Source organism: Falco rusticolus, chromosome 10, assembly GCF_015220075.1.
Source record: "Falco rusticolus isolate bFalRus1 chromosome 10, bFalRus1.pri, whole genome shotgun sequence".
Lineage (NCBI taxonomy): Eukaryota > Metazoa > Chordata > Aves > Falconiformes > Falconidae > Falco > Falco rusticolus.
The window spans coordinates 30587460-30604605 of NC_051196.1; the positions used below are offsets into that span (position 1 = coordinate 30587460).

At 39.5% G+C, this 17146-nt stretch overlaps 1 protein-coding gene across 7 annotated transcripts in view; it reads right to left on the reverse strand.

Annotated features, from left to right (window-relative positions):
• Window positions 1–8497: 8497 nt before the first annotated feature.
• Window positions 8498–17146, reverse strand: part of STAU1 (staufen double-stranded RNA binding protein 1) — a 32837-nt gene continuing 24188 nt past the window's right edge. For 6 of the 7 annotated variants that reach the window (XM_037401997.1, XM_037402001.1, XM_037402000.1 and 3 more), the window contains 7 exons: window positions 16920–17063; window positions 15913–16059; window positions 15036–15108; window positions 12622–12941; window positions 11807–11929; window positions 10145–10230; window positions 8498–9497 (listed from right to left, as the gene is read on the reverse strand). In XM_037401997.1, the coding sequence (XP_037257894.1) occupies window positions 9410–9497; window positions 10145–10230; window positions 11807–11929; window positions 12622–12941; window positions 15036–15108; window positions 15913–16059; window positions 16920–17063 (981 nt within the window). In that variant the 3' untranslated portion in view covers window positions 8498–9409. Of the gene's footprint in view, window positions 9498–10002; window positions 10046–10144; window positions 10231–11806; window positions 11930–12621; window positions 12942–15035; window positions 15109–15912; window positions 16060–16919; window positions 17064–17146 lie in introns of all 7 variants that reach the window. The other variant, XM_037401999.1, reaches the window with a different exon arrangement.

Sequence of the window (17146 nt, forward strand, 5' to 3'; positions counted from 1 at the left end):
GAAAGCAGCTTATCAAACAGGACTTGTGGAATAAATCTCAATCCCATTAATCCAAGTTCCAGAACACCAAAAGATGAAAAGACAATCAAAGGAAGGACATTTTAAGAGGATTACAGGGAAAACTAATCTTGTTACACTGCAAACCCATGTCACATGTGCAACGCAGAAGAAACCTTAAATGTGATTTGTGTTGCCTACCTTGCCAAGGAAAGAAAAATGGGAAGGTCTGGGACGTTGAACAGCTGCAGCAGAACTTAATGTCAAATTTGTTTGATTTCACTGGGCTTTATTCTCCTTGGCAGAAACGTGTTGAAAATCTCTTCAGCTAGATGAGTTCTTCAGCTCAGTCAGGGCTCATTGTAGCAAGACTCGAACTCAGGAAGTTCCTCAAGAGGCAGCAAAAGTCAGAACATCCTCAGGTTCCACTTCTCCTTGTTATTTACTTATGGAGGAACCTCTTCTGTGGGGCATTGCTGGCCAGAGCAGCCAGCCTGTGAAAGCTTTGCCTCACAGCTGATCAGCAAGACTTTTGGCTGCAGGACAATTGCACCCTTTTCTTGCACAGGGTGGATATTCACTGCAGCTGCAGGCAAGAACCATGTGCTGGGGCTGGACCTCTCCAGTGTTGTGTCCCTGTGTTTGCTCTTGTAGGAGTCATGCAGGAGCAGTTCCTCCGTCTAACCTTGCAAGAACGGCCAAAGTGAAGGTAAAAGGTTAAAAGGCACTTGGTCGCATGTGCTTTTTTAAAAGCACCACGATTTCTAAAGAATGCTTTCGTATTGTATGCCAGGCTTCACAGGGACATGTTTTCAGCCTCTTCCAAATGCCAACACGGAGTGCTAGCACAGAATCAGTCTTTTTCTCTAGGAAGGGAAAACCTGATGAAAGAAGAAATGCTTCTGAATTGCTAAACAAGACCTTGTTAATCTCATGGGATGATTAAATATTTCACATGCCAGCATCCAACTGCTACATTGTTACGTTTGGGGTTCTTTTTAAATCAGAACTGAATATGAAGAAATTCAAACTTCAACTGGGATGCAGCCTCTGACTTCCCCACATAATAACCTCAACTAAAAACCCAGCACCAGATGCCTCCAATATTCAGGCAAATTCTAATACAGATTGTAGTTTTCCAGCATAAAATTTTGTAATAGATTTTTTTTTTTAAAAAAAGTATGCATCAAGAAAGCCCTGAAGAGATCTCTCTGAACTGTTGGGTCAGCAATTTCATTGTAGAGCACTGCAAGAATAAAATAAAATGGCGCACTGACAAGGTATTGAAAAAAAGTCTTAACGAGCATCTGCCAAATAATACACACTGGTCATTTGGAATATGAAAAATTCCAAACACAAAATTCACAGAATGGATTAAAGGGCAGTAAGAAAGAAACTGCTGTAGTTTAGTTGTGGAGCCAGAATTTTTCTAGCCTGGAGCTAAAACTAGACAGAAATTAAGACTGTGAATGACCCAGCTGAGTTTCAGCAAGAGACCCAACAGGGAGATGTATTCAGATTCACTAGTTTAATGGGCCTATTTGCACATAAATGAGCGCCTCTTTTATGGTTTCCTACAGACTGTCAAGGGTTTCCTTCCAGAAATGATAGAAACAGATCATGGCTACAGTGTGACTGTAGCAGGAACTTCAGGGCTGTTTGCAGCAGCAGAGAGGTCGGATCACCAGGATCACCAAAGCACTCCTACAGAGAGATCCCAACATTCATTTTCTGATGAATGCAAACTTTCCACAGGGATGCTGTGTTTTTTTAGGGTATGGGCATTGCAGCGAGTCGTGGGGTGAGCCAGAGAACTCCACCTTGCAGGACTAAGTCCTCTGCTGATTATATGCATCTGTCCAGGTTTACCCTTAAAATTGATCAAAACGTTTCAACAGTATTTCCAAGCTCAGATAAACCACTTAAAACACGGAAACAATAAATGCCTGTTAGACGAGCAACTGCCTTGTTAACAGCTTTGTACTGAGAATACAGCAATTTCAGATGCTGCATGACACGAGTAAAATTTTGCAAATTTATGGGCTAGACTCTACAGAAAACGTTTTTGGAGGGAGAAGGGAGCTTTGATGGCTTACAGATTTCTCTTTGATTATTAGCAAATGTTTTTTACATAGGCGTTGATGAAAGACACTGTTCTGACAGAAAGAGATGGAGCAAAAAGACAGAGGAAATTGAAGACCAATATAGTGTTAACTTAAAAGTCACTTTAGAATTTACATCCTTCTTTATCTTGCAAAAATATCCAAGTGTTTTTAGTCCATTTACATGAGACAAGCTTTTCAGCTGCAGTGTTGAAAGAACACATGCAAGAGGTCCAATACCTTACAAGACTTTTCCTTTTCAGTTTAACTCATATGGAAATGCTTTGGTTCAACAGATAAACAGTTTAGTTAATCTGCAGTGTATTATTAGCTACAGTCAGGAGGCACCACAAGCCTTGCTAGTGGCTTCTTGGGATCAGGAGGTGTTATGGTAGGCAGACAGGACCAAGAGAAAATGCATCTTGTAGGAGCTGACCTGTTTTCAGAGCAGTGCCTGGAGTGATCTTTCAACAGCACCATTTTTTGCACTGGGGTGATCTTTCAACAGCACTCCAGGGCAGTCAGGTGAAGAGCACAGGACCCCACACAACCCTGAACGTGAGTACAGCATGTGCTCTGACTTCCACCCGAGTTTGGAAGAACACCTCATGGAACGTTTCATTGACACGTGTTTCCCCCTAAGGAAAGGAAAGATACTTCATATACCTCACAGATGTAGGAATCTGTCCATCATGAGCCAGATAATCTTCAAGCCTGCTTTAAGAGATGTTAACTGTTCTAGGAGTAGGATCCTGCTCATGGACAGAAGGGGAGGAAGACAGTAGGCATCTTTATGAAGTAGGAAGGGAGGGGTGAGTATGCCACATAACTACAGGCCAAACCAGCTTCCCAAAAGAAAGTGCCAACAAAAAATACTGATAGACAAGAAAATGGGAAGGAATGGCAGCATCCACAGGGTATCTGGAAACATCATTCCCTCCCTGGGTAGCCCAGAAGACCATGGGCTCAAGTGCTTGGGGATGCAATATGTGCAAGCTTGTGCACATTGGTGGTTTGAACACTTGCCACGTGCTTGTTGAAGTGGGACTAGCTCTGTTTAATGTCCAGTGTAAACAAAAATGCACCACATTCAGCATGTGGCAAAAAGCCATTAAAATCAGTGAAGTTATATCCAGCTGCCTGACAAATGATGAGAGGTCTGCATTTGACCCTGTTTAAGTATCACTTTAATCTAGGTACATCTTCCCTATCTGCGTACAATTATGGAACAGCGGAATGGGGAGGTGTTAGTGAAAAACTACTCTTAAAAATCATTTTTTCTTTTAAATAGAAATCAGCGTTGGGTTTCTACATCAGCCCTTTACCACACGGAAAAACAAGGAGTTAAAACACTCACTGAAAACACCAGTTATCTTTGAGGTTACACAGTACAAGAGAAAGCACAACAGTTATTGCTAAGATTGCTTAAAGAGAGAATTATTTAAATGTTTAGCCTTTGTGAGTTTGAAGTAGCCCATTTTCTTCAAGTTTTTATCCACTTTAGTAATTAAAATAACTTGGTGGCTTAACATTTTAATACATAATCTTCTCTGTATCTACTTAACAAGCTTTAACGGGAATTTACAAACTTTTTATGCAAATGTAGTGGCAGTTTGTAGGACAGTTATACTGAATCTTATGTACAACAAACTACCAATGGATTCATTTTCCCAGAGATGCTTTCTTTTCCCAGTTGTTTTTTCTAGGCAAGAGCTATATGGCCCATCTCTGTTAAAACCAAGCTACTGTGTGAAAACAGAATGAAAGCAATACCTAGCAATCAGACCACAATATGTATCTGTACTGTGATGTACTTGGTTGTGGCTTTAAAATGTTAAAATTGGCAATTTGGGAGATTGTACCCATGATAAAACGGAGAATAGGAAATAGGAAATTATCTGTAGAGATACCCAGTTGTCCCCAAACAGATTTTGCATTTGGACTTTGACATGAAAAATATCAGAGCCTTTGTCCCTTAACACGGGGTTGGGATTCCCTAAAAAAAAAAAAAAAAAAAAAAAAAAAAAAGGTATTGAAACATAAAGTACTATCTTCTGGTTGGAAATAGAGAAAAATAAGAGAATGGTAGTAGAGAATGAAAGTATTGAAAACATGCTCTGTGAAGAGTATTTTCTGCATCGTTAACATGGGACGATGTTTTAAAATCTAAAACATTCTCTATTAGCAGCTGGCTAAAAGTGTGAAATTGGAAGTGTTAGAATGAGTAAAGTTTAAAAAAACGATAATATTTTCATTTCTGATCAAATACAATTTTGTTGCATTAGGATACTGCTAGTGGTATACAAAATAATTTGAGGGTTTTTTGAGAACAAAATACACTCTTGGGTAAGTATGATTTGCCATCTGTATGCTTTTATTCAGTTCTAATCCAGAGATTAAATGAATACCCTAGAAATTTGCTCTAACAACTTGATTTTTTTTCCCCAGCCTCCTTCCATGGGATATTCAGGTTCATGCTCAGAAGTTCCTGGGTATTAAAGTATTAAATACTATTAAAGTATTAAAGTACATATCCAATCAGCAGGTAAAGGGAAGACACAGCAAGTCACAGCCACAGAGATGAAGTTGAGTATTCTCAGGTTTGTAATCACCTCTGGAGCAACAGTTCTTTGTCTCAGCTTAAACAGAGTCATCATCTAAATAAAATCACTTAAACATAGAAGCCCTTGAGGAAGACCTAACATGGAATCACACTTACTCTGTTGGTTTCTATCTGCAGACTTTCACAATAAAAGCAGCAAACTGTTATGTGGTTGCTTCACAAATGCAGACTAGTGAAGTGGTATACACATACCCTATCCCTTCCTGCAGTTAGGCACTTTTTGAACCTCCACCATTTGTCTTTATATATACTAGGACAGAATAAAACTATTTTTAACTTTGATCAGTGGGTTAGAAAAGAATTTTGGTTTGATCCTTAGGTAACACAGTAATTGCAGTGGAACTCCAAGTACTGCCACATTTAACCCTGATCTATGTTACTAATACTTGGCTGGAGAATTGAGAACCAAGAATAACTCCCCTGCTGACTCCAGACTCACCAACTGAGTCCCTTAGGATAAATCTTTTCTGAAAGAAATATCAGCTGTCTATATCCAAAACCAAACCAAACCAAAGCAACAACCACAACATTATGGGAATGTATTTTACTATTATTGAATAACAGGTATCGCAGTGAATCCAGGCTGCTTCTCATTCTGTAGGCACATTTTAGCTATCCTACAGGTCAGCATTCCCAAAAATAAATTTTGCACAAATCCTTTTCTTTAAGCTCTCCATCCTGAAACCAAGAATTAAGGATCATGAAATGTCATGTTTCTTCCTTTGGGGAGTCAAGAGTTCCTACTAACAAAATATTCTGCTTTAAGAAAAAAATACCCTGACCAATTTTCATTATTCTCTTTTAACTTTTTTGTGATGCAGTCTCACAGAAAAGCTTTGTCTCAAGGACAGCAAACTGACCCATTCAAGAAAGCAGACAATACTCCACAATCCCTGGTTGAACATGGACTCCCTTCCTGTGTGTACCCCAACTTCAGAGCGCAACTTCTTACTTAACATAGGAGACTTGAGCAGCAGTTGTACAGCTTGACAACACAGTGCTGGAAAGGTTTCATATGCAGCACATCTACAAAGCCACTCTTCAGGTTCTTAGATGAGACATTCGACTGCATCTCTTCAAAGAGCAGTGGCACAGTGCAATTCTTTTGACAAGAGCCACTACAAAGTGCAGCTGTATACTTGTACGACTAAGAAAAGGCTTGACGGAAAGCAATGCAAAGAGAAAGCGGTACGAGTGCTTTCTTTCCAATACCAGAAAATAACATTGAGGCTGGAGTCTGTCAAAGTCTAGGCGCGTGAGGGAGTACAGACAGGACGTTTTCTTTGGTGAAAGAAAATGTGTTACTTACACTGTCTGGTCTCTGCTGATCTTATTTACAAGCTGAACTGTTGGAAAATGAACATAAATATTTCCAGGATCTGTTTTCCAAACTCCAGCTACCTCTTTTAAGCCTGTGTGCTCTGCATTTGGAAGCAGGATGGGCAGGTGCTAAAAAAGGTCCAAATGAACAAGACTGAAACGCACTGATACTCAGTGACTCGTTCTGCCACATTACTTCTCCCGTCCCCCAGTGACCTACCTCCTCAGGAATTGCCCTCACAAGTTACTAAATCAGGAGTGGAAGCCCCGCAGGATCAGACCTCCTTCCTCTGCACCTTGCAGCAGTGACCCAAGGGCAACCTGACTTGCAGAACACTGGCTGGAGGATTTAAGAGGCTGGGTAGTAACGTCGTAAATACTGAAAATAAACAAGATCATTGTAGCAGGTGTTGTTAGTTGTTAGCACAATAGTTACGAGCCCGATAGATCGGATTAAATACCGTTTTCCTGACTCCCAATTGAAACTCATTAAAGGGAAGTTTTCTGTAGCTGAACTAAACATTCTGAGTGCAAAATCTGACAATTTACTAAATGTGCAGCAGGTTCTGGAACACTCAGATTAGTAGTGCCATATTATTATTAATTATTATATTATTATTAGCGCTCAAAAGTACTTTCTGAGAAACATAGGAAAAATGCATTAATTTACTAAAAATGTGGTAATTTAAGCAGAGTCAAAATAATGGGGAGAAAAAATGCCTGGTAAAATCCACTTGTGGAAGAACAACCCCAAGCAATAAAGATCTGAATATGAGAAAGTAATTTTGGAATGGACCCTATACTTAAATTTTCTATAATGGCATCATTACTGAAACACATGGCATGAAGCCCAAGCTAACGTAAACTAATATTCATATTTAAAGCTCCAGCTCATTCACTTGCAGTCAAAAGGTTTCCTAAGATCAAAACCAAAAGTTCAAAGAATGAATCCAAGAAGGTGAGGTGTCTTGCGGACGGCACTTTGCTAGTGCTGAGAAATGTAAGCTTTGTACCAGTACTAGTCTGCTAGACTGCTGTGGTCAGAGAATTTCACCTTCACCTCTGTTTTCTCATATTTTTATTTTTTGTAGAACATTTTAGTATCTGTTGAACAGAAGTGTCATATAAAGCCTTCAGGTGATCACATATAATATGTAGCCATTCTTTCTAGCCTTCGCTCCGTCAAGCACAGGGGAGACAACCAGAAAAGCAAGCGACGGCAGTGCTCCAGAAAAAACACTTTTATCTCGAACTCACTTTGGCTTACCTAGAATCCACACAGTGACCTGAAGGCTTCCATCATGAGGCTGTGACTACAAGGTTTTTGACAAAAGAACCTTCTCTTACATAGCACCTCTAAGATGACAGATGCATTTAAGAGTACTGAAACAGAGGTATCCATGGCAAAGTACCTTACATCAGGTAATACGGAACACAGCACTATCAACAAATGAATGCCGCAAAACAGTCAGAATAGGCTGTAGTCCCACCTAAAGAGAAGACTCCTAAGTAGCAGCGGATAAAGGCAGGGAGACCATTTACACCCACTCTCAATGTGTTTTCCAACATAAATTCGTAAGTAGTTTCTAAGTTGTAAGAATTTGCAATACAAAGCCTCAGCCTAGCAAGTTTCTTTTAATTTTTAAATGTACAGCATTTTAGTTCTACAAATGTAAAAAAAAAAAAAACAAAACCAAAACAAAACCAAACAAAACCCAAACCCCAAAAAACCTTTACAATGTTTTTTTTTTTTTTTGCTTATAATGATCAAAACCAACTTGATTCAATGAAGTCTGGTATGCAGTTAACGTGGCCCAACTGCTTTCAATAATGCAAATGAAGTGGCCGAGACATTTAGCTTTGAGACACAGCATATGCAGTAACGGCTCTCTGTGACAAGAGTTACTACACACACTGCAAACAGGTGTTTAGGAAGTGCTGCTACAGATTACTAGTTAAGTACACACTGAACGTAGTCCACATCCAAATGATACACTGTCATGTGTCAGTCTACGGTGCCAGCTTTTGTTGCCAGAGGGAAAGTTTTGTTTTGAAAGTACTACTCCCCAAAAATTACTAAGTGCAAGGCAAGGTTATGATTCAAATTACAAGCAAACAAGGAAACTTAAAAGTAGAGACTTAAACTTTGAAATCATACCAACCTGTGTGCCAGGTTTCTTGTCATAATCGTAACTTTAAGCTCCCATTAATACACTTGCACTAACACACTGTGGCACAAATACCAAAATGTACCCACGTTACTTTTGAATTTCCTTGACCTTGCCAGGCTTTCACATCCTCCACATTACTAAATAGTAGTTATTTATATGTAATTGATAACCATTGTACAGTTACTCCATAGCTTTACAATACTGCCCGTACTATATCACAAGCATTACAAATCCTATAAAAAAGCAGCCCCTGTAGTGGCATACAAGAATAAATTAACCAAAAAAAATTTAGTATTACCATTTATTGGTGACAAACACTACGTTTTACTTACATTCCATGGGGAGAAAAAATTCCAGCGTAAACAATGAACTGAAGCAGTACTTAACTTGCAAGGCTATCGTGCTTTACCTGGACCATATGCAAAAAACTTTATTGCACACAGTTCAGTGCGCAATAACACAACATCAAAAGCAACACAGTTTATATATAAACATAGGTAATTTTTTTCAGCCCTACATGGAGATGTAATTAAACAGTATAAAGCACTCAAGGAAAATCAATCTGCAGTTTTATATGCACTACATTGAGATCATATCCTGTAATGTAGTGAGCCGTGTGCCATCTATATACGCAATCCTTAAAACATAGATGACAGATCATTTAAAGTCATGTTGCATTCGAGTTCCCCTACCCCCCCAACTCAAGAAAACTAGAAGTTAACCAAAAATGATCAAACAAAGTTTAAAATTCCTAAAGTGTTTTAATTCATTCAACCGTTGGATAATTAAGCTAGGTTTGCGAAAATATTGGACTTTTTAAAATGGTGGGCACACAATTTGTTTCCAGTGAAACGGTGCTATTTCAATAAAAACAAAATAACCACATACACGGATATGATCTTCCCAAGTTAGTTCACAGATAACATGTCAGTCTCAGAAGACAAAGTTTCTAAACTGTGCTATTGTTCTAGATACAATTAAGAAACTTTTAAATGAAAAATTTATAGTGTCATTTCAATCAAAACAACATAATGAAACTAAAAATTTATCACTGTTTGAAGAAAAAGCAACGGTTATGATTTAGACACTACAGTAGGTTGTAAAGACTGTAGCACTCTAAAACAGTTAGGTTACATTAATAGGAAGCATTTGATTTTCTCTGGTGCTTTCGGTTTGGGTCCAGTCAAAAGCCTTTTTTAGGCAGTGCTGTCCAGTGTTTGTCCCAAAGTGTTTGAGTTAGCTGGTTTGAGAAGAGGATCACTTTCCATTTCTTGTTTCACACATCTACAAATGAGAAAACACCTGTTACTTAGGAGATAAAATACAATTTCCATGAGTAAGATGCTTCTAAATCTGATACAAAATATTTGAGGTGCATATATATAACAAGGTGTTTCCATATAAACGGCCTCCGTTTTCAATCAATTAGCACTTTGTTAATTCCGCCATTTCGACAGCTTATTATCTAAGTGAGAGGCTACACTTATTTTTTTTTCCTGGTCAAAGGGAGTAATTTTCAGTCCCTCCAGTTTCTGCTGAAAGCAAGCTGTGATACCTATAAATCGTTTACATTTTACATACAGAAGATTTCTAGAAAGAGAGGAGCAGCTGTAACACTTCAACACACTGCAAAGTCACACTATTTACAAATATACACGAACAAATCGTTTAAGCAGAGGGATCACAGTCCGAACTCCTCTGTATCACAGCTATTACAATTTATCCCCTTGTTCCTGCTCAGTATTTGCATTTGGCACATGAAAATTACAGGCTTGATCACAAAACCTACCCTCTTCTCCTCCTGAAGAAGGTAACAGCCCATTTTAACTTTTCTGGCAAAGAGAAACACCGTCACATTTTATTTGTTTATAGAACATCATAGGGTTAGAGGTTTTCATTAATGCAAGGAAAAGTCAATGGGTCACACTCACACAGACATTGGTCCATTTCCTGTTCTTGGCATCTCTGTGGTTTGTTGGTCCAACTCAGACAGCAACTTTAAGATATTCAATGCAGCCTACAGAAAAGAGAGCAGTCAGCAATTCAGCTCGAGTCCGTTTCATTCATTTAGTGAAAGCAGGACCAGGACTCATTTAAAATAAAGTAAACGTTCCAATTTTGGTAGGGTTTTTTTGGTTTTTTTGTTTTGGTTTGGTTTGGGGTTTTTTTTTGTTTTTTTTTTTTTTTTTAAGATGCATCATTATGGTGGAAAAAATGCAATGGTGTAGAATTTCATCTTGCTACATCTAAACAACAGAATGGTGCTGTGGCTGGGGGATTCGCACTGCATTTGTTTTGCAATGGGATAAAATTCAGCAGTGCTATTAATACCATGGAAAAAGACACTAAATTAGTAATGGCTTAAAACTGTACAGAGCTTAAAACAAAGGACATCAAAATACACAGAACAAAAAAAGTCCTTTGCAGAAAAAGAAAACAAGTTACATAAGAATAAAAAAGACAACACAGATAGGGCACATGTGAGTGTTTAAAAGACGACTCGATGTGGCATGGGTAATGCAAAAGTAAGTCACCTCCTTTGAGAACTGAGAATTGCCTTCAACTGTATTCAGACCAGGTTCAGGCACACCTTTTCAGAATACCGCTGATTAATTACGGCACATGCATTAGTGAAAGCTGAGCATCTGAACAGAGCAAGGTTCTCACGCTGGCCCAGTCACAATATTTAAGCTCTGAACTGGCTGTCCTTTTCCCTTCTACCTCCTGCGCCGACTCGTGCCTTACAGGAGGCTCTTTACAGCAGGATGTAGAGGTGGGTATTAAAATGTCAAAATTAAGTGACAGAGTTCAAAGACATCTGTACTGAATTACAGCCATTAGAAAATTACTGCAAAATTTTTTTAGTACACAAATCAGTAAAACCAGGTTTTTCCACATTGCAAACTATTACTGTAGCCTGCAGGCAGTACTCAGGTCACCACTGGATACCAAAAGAATGAAACTCCTTTCAAATTACAACTGCGTCCATATCGTTAGCAATATGTAATGTCTATTGTAGACAAAGTCCCTTACAGTTTACAGTCTTAAGACTCATTCTTTCACAAAGAAGTATTTCAGCTACCGTTTATAAAAGATCTTATTTACAAAGCGAACTTAACAGATTTAGCGTGTCTCCTGCTATCTAATGGTGAATTGCATTTCTTCCATGTTGGATTCTGTTCCACCAGGAAGTCTGGTAACATGAACCCAAGTATTACAGTTCACAATGAAACATCAGCCCATTCCATTACAGAAAATAACCTGATATGCTCTTATGTTTTGAAAGTTTCCTTCTCATACATTTTCTTTCTTAGGTGCTCATGCAAATAATACCAAGATAAAGCCAACACAGTTTTTGTGGACCCAAACTGTGAGCATATATTAAATCTTTTCAAGGTTATTTACATTAGATTCTGATATTATTAATCAATTATTTCAGCAACCTGTGAAATATCAGACAAAAATTAGCCAGGGAATTGTACAGCATTGAATTCACTGCTATCCAGCAGTAACGTGAAACCCTGGGTCTATCTGCTGCATCCCCCAGTTCACTGAAGGGCAAAGAGAAAGCAGCGCAGCAATATTTGTCATACCATATCGTGGCAAGATTCTACATCCTTTCCAATTCCATGGCTGATCAGTGGTGGCTGAGAGGAACAGTTTATAAGAGATACAAACTCATTCTTGTTATTTTTTGGAAAGTCTTTATATTCAACCTGAAGAAAAGAGAAGGATTTAGTTCTTTTCAGTTAACCAAGTACAGGAAATATCACAAGTGCAACAGATTATTTACACATATATGTGAAGTGGAGCCTTACTTTTAATCATTCTGTCAGCCAGTAGAACCATTTAGTTTGAAGTGTGACTTTACTTGCAATGTTTTTTAGTAATCATGAGAGCTCTGCAAGCCTTCTGAATAAAAGTGGCTACTTAATGATTGTTGCTGGGACTCTTATTGTGATCATAACTATCTGTATTTAAAGTTTTCCCTATTACTCTTCTTAATCTGCTGAGCTCCTTTAACATATTAATATAGGAACTTGCATGCAATTCTGATTAAAGGGATGAAACACAAGAAAATGTACAGCTTACAGCAAATGGTAATATACGAACGATTACTCAAAAAACTGACTTCAGATCAGCTAAGTTCAAATTCATACAAGGTTTGGGAGTAGCCCTGAATTAAGGCTGAGGATGCAGTACAGACATGCACATTTGAAAACTAAATTAAAAAGCTGTAAAATTCAGTACATTTCATAGATAAAATAAAATATTTAGACAAATTTCAGCTTAACAAGCAGCCTCAGAATACGTCAGTCACCAGCAGAACTACAAAGCTTTAGAACAAACAACAGGCTGGACCAGTTTGGATAGCTTTGGAAGAAATCTTGCAAAGCTGAGCATTTACCTGGATTCCTTGAACATTGGAAAGATAGTCCAGCTGCTCAGAGGGCCTAGTGAGTGGTCCGTGGGGTACGTGGCCTGATGAGTTGTTATTCTTTAATATGGTCTCAGCAGTAGGAGAAGTACCACCATACAATAGCTCTCTAGCAATCATTGCTGTTACTGTAGCCTTGGCAGGATTTGGGGCTGCCCTACTGAACTCTTTGGTGTGGTGTCCTTGATTGGCTCCTACAGCTTGTGCAACCTCAGGGACCATAGGAAGAATTCCAGCAGGAAGCTGCTGATGGCTGAGATAAGGCATCCTAAACTCATCTTCTTTATTACCTGAGAAGAGAGAGGTACATACGAAACAGACGCTAGCTATTTCTGAGGCCTTCTGCAGGCACGTGAAGGCATATACAGGCATCAAAGGCCAGTTTTGAAAAAATATTGTTTCAAATTACTTTTGAAATGCTAACGAACTTAGCAAGCTTGATTTGCCTTTGGTGGGTCAGAGATTCAGCATCATCAAAACGTGACTGCTTACTGAATAAATCATTCAGGGCAACACCTGCATCTGTCAAAAGAGCACCTTTACCTCCGGGAGCAGCTTCTCCAGGTTAGTCAAGCTTACAGACACCTCAGACAGTTGCAACCACATTCTAGATGCATCTTTTGGTTTCAGAATTTTTTATGTCATTATTTAAACTGTAGGAGCAAATAATGAAACCACAGAATGGCCAGAGCCACTGTTGAATATTGTAAAGACAGTGCCAGATAGTCCACAAAGTTTAAACTGCGTATTGTGAAAATGTCAACAGGTAGATAAGGTTAAATGTAACACTAGCACGGTATGAGGAAGCAAGAAATACTATTTACAGCAAATATGCCACCACAGTCAATTGATAGCAATTTATTGACGTTATGGTGTAAGTTATATTTAAGAGGGATAAGAACAGCTTTTTACAGGGGAGACATATACACAGAACTGTGGAGGAAAACTACAGAGGTGTGCTAAAGAAAGGCGGCAAAGACAGTGCCACTGAAAGGAGGAGTCACTGTTATGGCAGAACAGATTGAAGTTCAGCAGGACTGAGCTGTTTCAAGTCTAAGGCTGAAAATCGTAACTTGTAGATGGGAGAAAGCAGGGATGGCAAAGTTTGAATAAGAAGTCAGGAAGTTTACCTAAGATCTTACAGATGCAGTAAAATGTTACTCAAGTCCAAGTCAATCCCAACTATTTATCATTTAAACCACAAAACTGTACTTCAACACATAAAGCACCTGAAATGTACTATTCAGAACAGAAATACATTGCAAGAGACAAACCTTCCCTAACGGCTCCTCCCCACAGTTTACATTAGAGAAAGCCAACCCTGCATACTGGGTGGGCAGGTCTGGGGGTTTGTTGTTCCAGACAGGCATCTGTGGATCTGACCACTACAACCACCAACTGTCTGAAATAAATGCAGGCACAGCTCCTTGCTCTCTCAGTCATGAGAGACCAAGCGCAGGTGAAGAGGTTGCTGTGTACTACAAAGCCATTCTTTCCTTCTCCAACTCTGCTTTAGGAAGACCAGTTTCAGTTAGTACTGACACCCTTCCTCGTCTTCGTCCCAGGAAAAGCCTTCAACATACTGCAGTTATTCCTCAACATCTGTAAGGCGACAGGGCCAAACAACACAGCTAACTCTGCCCCAACAAATTCAGCACCAGCCTCCCATCGCAGCTCTGCCTCAGGCTTAAGAGTGACATTTCTGGGGCATCTTCTAACCTGCAACTGTTCTTCCAAATCCAGAAGGCTATTCCCAGCTGGCAGAAACCCCAACCCTTTTCCCAGGGAATCTGCTCCCATCCTCATTTGAACCCTACACCAGAGAAGTGTTCTGAGCCCTACACCAGAGAAGTGTTCTGCTGAGCCGAAGAGGCTGATCTCTCCTCCTCCCCTTACCTTTTCCCCCCCAGAAATTACCCCCACTTCACTCCTGCTGTTGGTAGGAGGAGCCTGGTCCCTGGATCAGAACCAAGCTCAGTTCTGAACTGAGTCCCCCGAAAGCTCCAGACACAGATTAAATCCTGCCCCAAGACCCCTCAGATCGAGGTAAGACAAGCTCAGACACTGCAGGCGGCAGCAACTGCACCTCCACAAACTGCTTGACCGACCTGCTAGCACACACATGCTTGTGGCTCAGCTACCTACCCCCTCCCCTGAGCAGGAGGCCAAGCAGGCCGAATACTGTATGACTTGGGAGGAATAAACTCTTAGAGATTTGAACAAAAACTTCCCAAGGGGTAGATTTAGTTTGCAAGCCAGCAGCGGCACACCTCTGCTCATTCCTGCAGTGTGTTAAATGACACTGTTGAAGTGACAGAGAAACATCTTACATACACACACACACGGGCCAACCGGGCCAGGCTTCTTTCAGTAAAGTCACTTACTAGTTGAAGTCTCTTCAGAGCCCGGCTCAAAGAAGGTTACTTTTCTTCCATCGCCCGGTTTCTTCACTGGTGTCTTAAAAATAAAAGGAAAAAAGCCACACACACAATAAGCCTCTAAAACTTCTTTTCCTCCCCCAAGATTTAAAGTTTTCAAGATGAAGGTGATCTGTATAGTCAAAATTTTACTGAAAATTTTATTATTCAGAGACCTCAATTATTACATAGCTACCAAGAAGTGACAAGTTCAGTGATTCTTATTCACTGAAAGACTAAAACTCTCTACAGACCTCTGAAGTGGTATTAAGAACAGAGATACTGAGAACTAGATACCATAATAAAGCCAGTTAAACCAACGTTAGTTATTGGTCTTGCTGAGAACGACATACTGGACACAAATGAGCACATGCATGAAAAGGAGGAAACTAGAACCAGACTCACTATTTTAACTCCCTGGCAACATCTGCTACAGCAGGAGGAGAATGCAAGGCTCAGGCACCCACCAAAGAAAGAGACCTGTAACAAGCTTCCAGCTGCAACTGGCGATAAGGCTGTGTAAAACCAGTGCTACTACATCTCAACACCTACATGTCTGCAAGATTCTAAGACCAATACATCCATTATCACAAGTGTTGAGCCATTCCATAAAGAAGAAATACACTGTTAGCCTTCTAATGAGACTTTGATTTACTTGCGAAACTGAACCCCTGATCTATCTAAACGACACTATTTTTTAGAGCAGTCACCTTCATACAACTGCTTCCTGGCTAGGGCTGAAAGTATGAACTTACCACACTGTCACTGCCTTGCAAAACTGCTACCGTTTCAACTCAGCTGCTGCTGTAGTGCTAAACAGCAGTTGATTCTTAAAGACTCTTACCTTCTCTTCTGTCTTTAATGCTGGCTTTGGAGGTTGAGGTTGAGGGACTTTGAAACCTAGAAGTTCCAACATATTTTCAGCTGCGTTGCGTTTAGCAACTTTCTTGTTTGTGCCCATTCCTTCAGCTGTGTGTACACCAACTTTCACCTGTGCAAAAGAAGAAGAAAATACCAAATCAATTCTTAAACAGCAGTATGAAGATTCACTTATTAGGGATGTGTGTCTTGAGCACACCGTAAGTCACAAAAAAGTTCAAGTGATCATTATTCTAAGCAAGCTGTCATTCATTATCAACGATCCTTGGCCTCCAAGCACAAAAAACCCGAACAGAAGTGACACAAACAACTGTATTTCATCATCTCACCTTGGCAACAGCCTAAATACTCAAAACTGGTATCACAGCAGATACAGGCTAAGTTACAGGTTTAGCAGATTTACCAATGCAAAGAAAGCAATTAATTTTCCTGTTTTGGCCAGGATAGGAGAGGGGTGTGGAGAATGCACTTAATTATTAGAGGCAAGCAGATATTCAGTATTAAAAATATTACTATGCTACTGGGATTTGCAATGCAGATTACAAAAACTGCTGCACAGTAAAGCAACACACCAAAACTCAGGGGAAGGAGGAAATGAAGGAGACCCAGGTTCATGTTAATAGATTCTACATTACAAAATATAAGCATCTCAGTATCTCTTAATGGAATATTAATATTCTTGTTAATTAAAACATTAGGTGGTTACAACATAGACTTCTGGTGCCCTATGCAATTTTTTTAAAACATGATTCAGATCACTTTTCTTGAACCTTTTCCTTTCTAGAATATAGCCCACTACATATTTTCTTAATAAACTTCATGGAGATTTGGCCATAATCCCATTAACTTTGCATATCATCATGACCACCTGATTACCATGAGCCAAAAACAAAACAAAAAACCAACCAACCAACAACAACAGAAAAAGACACCACAGCCACGCAACTAGATTTCTCAAATTAACATACAAACCTGCATAACAAACTCCCTGCGCCTTGGAAGACCACGTTCTGTGATGAGCATGTACTCTGGCTCCTTCTCTTTCTTGGCCTGTTGTATCTGGGCAAGTCTGCTAATGGGGTTCATTCCTTGACCATATTCTGGACTTGTTTGCAGCTATGCAGAACAGTGTTTAGGAAATAAGCCAAAATTTGTGAATATTTGGTTTAATAGACAAAATGCAGCATGCCATTGAAATC